The sequence below is a fragment of the Alnus glutinosa genome, chromosome 8 (assembly GCF_958979055.1).
Source record: "Alnus glutinosa chromosome 8, dhAlnGlut1.1, whole genome shotgun sequence".
NCBI classification, from domain to species: domain Eukaryota; kingdom Viridiplantae; phylum Streptophyta; class Magnoliopsida; order Fagales; family Betulaceae; genus Alnus; species Alnus glutinosa.
In genome coordinates this window covers 28,587,209-28,592,174 of record NC_084893.1, presented here as the reverse complement: position 1 = coordinate 28,592,174, position 4,966 = coordinate 28,587,209, and the positions used below count along the sequence as shown (strand labels likewise).

General features: G+C 34.7%; 1 protein-coding gene across 3 annotated transcripts; it reads right to left on the bottom strand.

The window, feature by feature from the left end:
- Positions 1-352: 352 nt before the first annotated feature.
- Positions 353-4,344, bottom strand: LOC133875884 (heavy metal-associated isoprenylated plant protein 47-like). Of its 3 annotated transcripts, XM_062314148.1 has the most exons (5): positions 4,166-4,344; positions 3,600-3,678; positions 3,321-3,506; positions 942-1,020; positions 402-850 (listed from the first exon to the last, which is right to left on the bottom strand). In XM_062314148.1, exons 1-4 carry the CDS (start codon positions 4,169-4,171, stop codon positions 1,004-1,006), a joined length of 288 nt encoding a protein of 95 aa, XP_062170132.1. In that variant the 5' UTR covers positions 4,172-4,344; the 3' UTR covers positions 402-850; positions 942-1,003. The 3 variants fall into 3 exon arrangements, with proteins under 3 accessions (XP_062170130.1, XP_062170132.1, XP_062170131.1); XM_062314146.1 differs by lacking the exons at positions 3,321-3,506; positions 3,600-3,678; positions 4,166-4,344 and adding an exon at positions 1,587-1,742 and having other exon boundaries at positions 353-850; XM_062314147.1 differs by lacking the exons at positions 402-850; positions 942-1,020 and having other exon boundaries at positions 2,943-3,506; positions 4,166-4,245.
- Positions 4,345-4,966: the final 622 nt, after the last annotated feature.

Here is a 4,966-nt window from a genome sequence, read left to right as displayed (position 1 = left end):
CGTGTTGAACATTATTTATTAAGGGGTACGTAATTTGAACTCACACATGAGAAGAATAATTAATCATTTCTTTGTATATCATTTTCTAAGATAAATAATGATTTAACAATGTCTGGCTCCAAATTGTAAGGGTTTAAATTCAACATAATTTAGAAATTCAAATTTTTGGGAGAATATACTAAGAATCGAATTGTAAGGGAGACAACTAACTTCTCAGAATGCATATTCAAGCTAACAATCATTGATGTTTTTATTTAAAAATATTTTAGTATCATACAAAGAAAATGAATTCTGAAAGCCGCAAATTTAATTACTAGGTAATAAAAACTATATATCATACGCAACATGTTTAAAGATATACATCTCATAATTAATGCAGATGCAAACTAAACAAATAAGTGACAGATCAGAAAGTATATCCAACAGACAATGCTATGAGAAATCACGTCATATCAGCTTTGAAGGGATACAAGCCAGGATGATTTATAGATCAATTTACTCGTATCCGGCTGGCCAGCCGGCCGTCACATGATGGTGCAAGTCGGCTGGTAGGGATCATGATCATAAAACACTAGCTGAGGTTGGTAACATGGCGGCGAACATGCACATAGAGGTGTTGGACATGAACATTTGTTTTCGGTTCCACCTTTCTTATCCTTGTCTCCTTCCTTATTACTGGTGTCTTCTTTTTTCTTATCATCAGATTTGGGCTTGACTTCCTCCACGCTTACAATGGTCGCATGGCCGACCTTCTTCCTAAGAGAACTGGTCAAGCAAGATACATCAACTTCATTTCCAATCACCACCACTTGATCTCTGTCTTGCCCTTCTAATGCCACTGATGCAACCCCTATAACATATATATCTATTTTATAACTTGAATTAAAATATACTAAGCAGTTTGGGAGATGATATTTAAACTCTTGAACATTTTTAATTACCATATGCTGTTGCAGCTATCTTCAAGGCTTTGGTCCGGCATTTGTCACAGACCACTTGAACCTTAATGACTATCTTTTGCTGCAATACAACGTTAATTAGATCATATAACATGTCATATATAGTCATCTAATTGGCTTAGAGATAGTGTGTGTGTGTCTATATATATATATATAAAACTTACTGCTTCTTTTTCTTCCAAGTCAGAATTTAACACAAACGATCGATTAATCTTTCTTAAGTTAAAAGAAGCTAATTAATTGAAGGGTTTATGCAAATTCTGTCTGTTGGGTGAATGAAGAGGTTGTGTGCTAGCTTTCTTTAAACTACAAGCATCACAATAAATGTAGCCGTAAACTAGCCAATGGAATTAGGATTTGTCGTTAGGAGGCCAAAGCATGAATGAGGGACGGAATTAGAATTTCTAGTTAGGAGGTCAAAGCATGAATGAATGACGGAATTAGGATTTCTCGTTGGGGAAAAGCATGAATGAAGGGCGGCCATAACCCCCGCTCCCTGGCAATAAAAAAATCTTTTTCTTTTTTTTTTTTTTTTTTTTTTTTTTTCTCTTTTTCTTTTTGGAAAAGAGAACCTTATAAGAACTAATTTCTAATGCAACAAAAAGTTGTTTGGACTAGATGGCTTACCTTCATATTTCGGAAAGGCTTGACAGAAGCTGGGATTTTCAAGAAGGTGCAAATGTTATAATTCTACAACAATCCCATGAACTAAGCTATTTATAGACTGTCTCAGCAAACTCTAATTAACCTGCCTAAATGCGTTACTGAAACTAGGTTTTGATTATGGGGTTTGAGGACTAATTTATATTAGCTTTTTACGCATTTGTACGTGCTCTATAACACATAGCCACGAGTGTTTTTATGCTTATTATTTTATCCTAATTAATGTTATATTTATGATCATTATTTGACTTGAAGTCAACTATTACTAACATTTATAGTCCAGTGGAAAATGTTCACAAACTCCATACCATCACATGCATGTTTTGACTAATTTAGTGGAGAATGGGGGAGGCGTGAGCCACCCGGCATTTTTCATTAAAAAAATTATCTTTTAGTGAAAAATGCCGGGTGGGGGGCGGAAAAAATCCGTCCCCACAAATCATTTTCAAGAATGGAGACATCGATGATGACTAATGTGCTGGGCTGTAGGAATTTTCAGTGCCTTCACATGCACGTTTAGATTCCAACTTTCATGAGAAAATATTAGGGCTTTTTTGCTATGCGGAATAGCTATTTCCAAATTCTCTAAGGCTGGAAATAAACATAATAAGTAAATAATGGGTGGTACTAGATATTTCCAAATTAATAAAAATACTTGGTGACAAAGAAAACCCCCTTTAGGAAATAAAATAACTAAAGAAGCCATAAAATTAGCCAAAGAATCGGCCAGCTATGCCACTCAGGATATCCGAGCCGTACGACTCACGATGACCGAGTTGGATTATGCGGGATCGAGCTCGGATTGTCGTACATCATATTAGGATTTGTGATTTTGGAACCATGAAAGGCAGCTTTGGAGAAGCTATATATATTGACTTATCAAAAGTCATGACCCGACCCCTCCTTAGTACAACATATATATTATGAAAGCAAGTTTGTTGTTTCCCACTATAGAAGAAAAAACAGAAAGAAAAAGAGTTCACATAAAAACAAAAGATTTGCAAGGTCCATTAAGACAAACTCTTCACTCTTTCATTAATTTCTCGTGTCCATCCCCAGTATTTTAACTTGTTGGTTAGGCATATACATTATATACCTAACCAACACCTATAACATCATAAATCAAGAGAAATTTTTTGAATCAAATACTAATTCAACATCAAATTTTCAAATTGGGCTCTTAATGAGTGAAAAATATTCTTTTAATGCTCCCTCCGTCCCAAATTTTTATATGACATTTTCCTTGGGAGAATATACCAAGAATCGAATTGTAAGGTAGACAACTAACTTCTCAGAATGCATATTCAAGCTAACAGTCATTGATGTTTTTATTTAAAAATATTTTAATTAGTATCATACAAGAAAATGAATTCTGAAAGCCCCAAATTTAATTACTAGGTAACAAAAACTATATATCATACGCAACATGTTCAAAGATATACATCTCAGAATTAATGGACATGCAAGCTAAATAAATAAGTGACAGATCAGAAAGTAATCATGCCACATCAACTTTGAAGTGATACAGGCCGAGATGATTTATAGATCGATTTACTCGTATCCGGCTGGCCGGCCGTCACATGATGGTGCAAGTTGGCTGGTAGGCATCGCAATCATAAAACACTAGCTGAGGTTGGTAACATGGCGGCGGACATGCACATTTAGGTGTTGGACATGAACATTTGTTTTCAGTTTTACCTTTCTTGTCTCCTTCCGTCTTCTTATCATCAGGTTTGGGTTTGGGCTTGACTTCCTCCACGCTTACAATGGTCGCATGGCCGACCTTCTTCCTAAGAGAGCTGGTCAAGCAAGATACATCAACTTCATTTCCAATCACCACCACTTGATCTCTGTCTTGCCCTTCTAATGCCACTGATGCAACCCCTATAACATATGCATATACATATTATAAAATGAATTAAAATATACTAAGCAATTTGGGAGATAATATTTGAAATCTTGAACATTTTTAATTACCATCTGCTGCAGCAGCTATCTTTAAGGCTTTGGTCCGGCATTTGTCACAGACCACTTGCACCTTAATGACTATCTTTTGCTGCAATACAACGTTAATTAGATCATACAACATGCATATATAGTCATCTAATTGGCTTAGAGATAGTGTGTGTGTATATATATATATATCTTACTATTTCTTTTTCCTCCAAGTCAGAAATTTAACACAAACAATCTTTCTTAAGTTAAAAGACAAAGCTAATTAATTGAAGGGTTTTTGCAAGTTCTTTTTGGTGGGTGAATGAAGAGGTTGTGTGCTAACTTTCTTTAAGCTACAAGGAACATTAATATATGCATCACAATAAATGTAGCCGTAAACCGGCCGACGGAATTAGGATTTCTCGTTAAGAGGCCAAAGCATGAATGAGGGACAGAATTAGGATATTTCTCGTCGGGGAAAGCATGAATGAAGGGCGGCCATAACCCCCACTCCCTGAAAATAAAAAAACCTTTATATATTCTCTATTTCTTTTTAGAACTCATTTCCATTAATTGCAACAAAAAGTTGTTTGGACTAGATGGCTTACCTTCATATATATTTCGGAAAGGCTTGACAGAAGCTGGGATTTTCAAGAAGGTGCAAATGTTATAATTCTACAACATTAATCTCGTGAACTAAGCTATTTATAGACAGTCGGCTACTCTACTGGAGAATGGAGAATGGATGATTGCTGTCGGCTGTCGGCTGTCGGGTGATGAGCTGGGCTGTAGGAATTTTCAATAGCTAGCTTCACATGCATGTTTAGATTCCAACTTCCATGAGAAAGTACTAGGAATATGGGAATTGTAAGGGAGAGAATATTCCTATTTCTATATTAATTTAATTACTCTAAATATTTCCTGTTATTACTACACTATACATAGTAAATGGAGTGTTGTTACGGGTATTATAGCAGTTCACCTAATACTTATTACGTCATTCACTAAACAATAAAATTTATCTGTAAATTAAAAACGTGACACTCATGTGGATTGCTACATAAATTTGTAAGGGATTGTAATAATTAAAAGAAGTAGTATCCCAAGTATTTTTGTTATAAATATTGGTCTGCATGTGAAAATGAAAGGATAAAAAGAAATTTTTATGTTTATTATAAAGGATTATATACATAAATGTGACCAGAAAAAGACAATATAAAAAGAAAAATTGTATGTATTTTGGCTAAGGTATGCATGTTTACATAAAATTCTCGAATAATAAAAAAGTTAAGAATTAACTCAATAATCCAAAAAATAAAATGTGAAAGAGGAAAAAAGAAACATTATTAATCGGGTTAAAAGGAATTCGGATCCCTGTAATTAAGATGTAGGAAGAATGCGAGACTCAC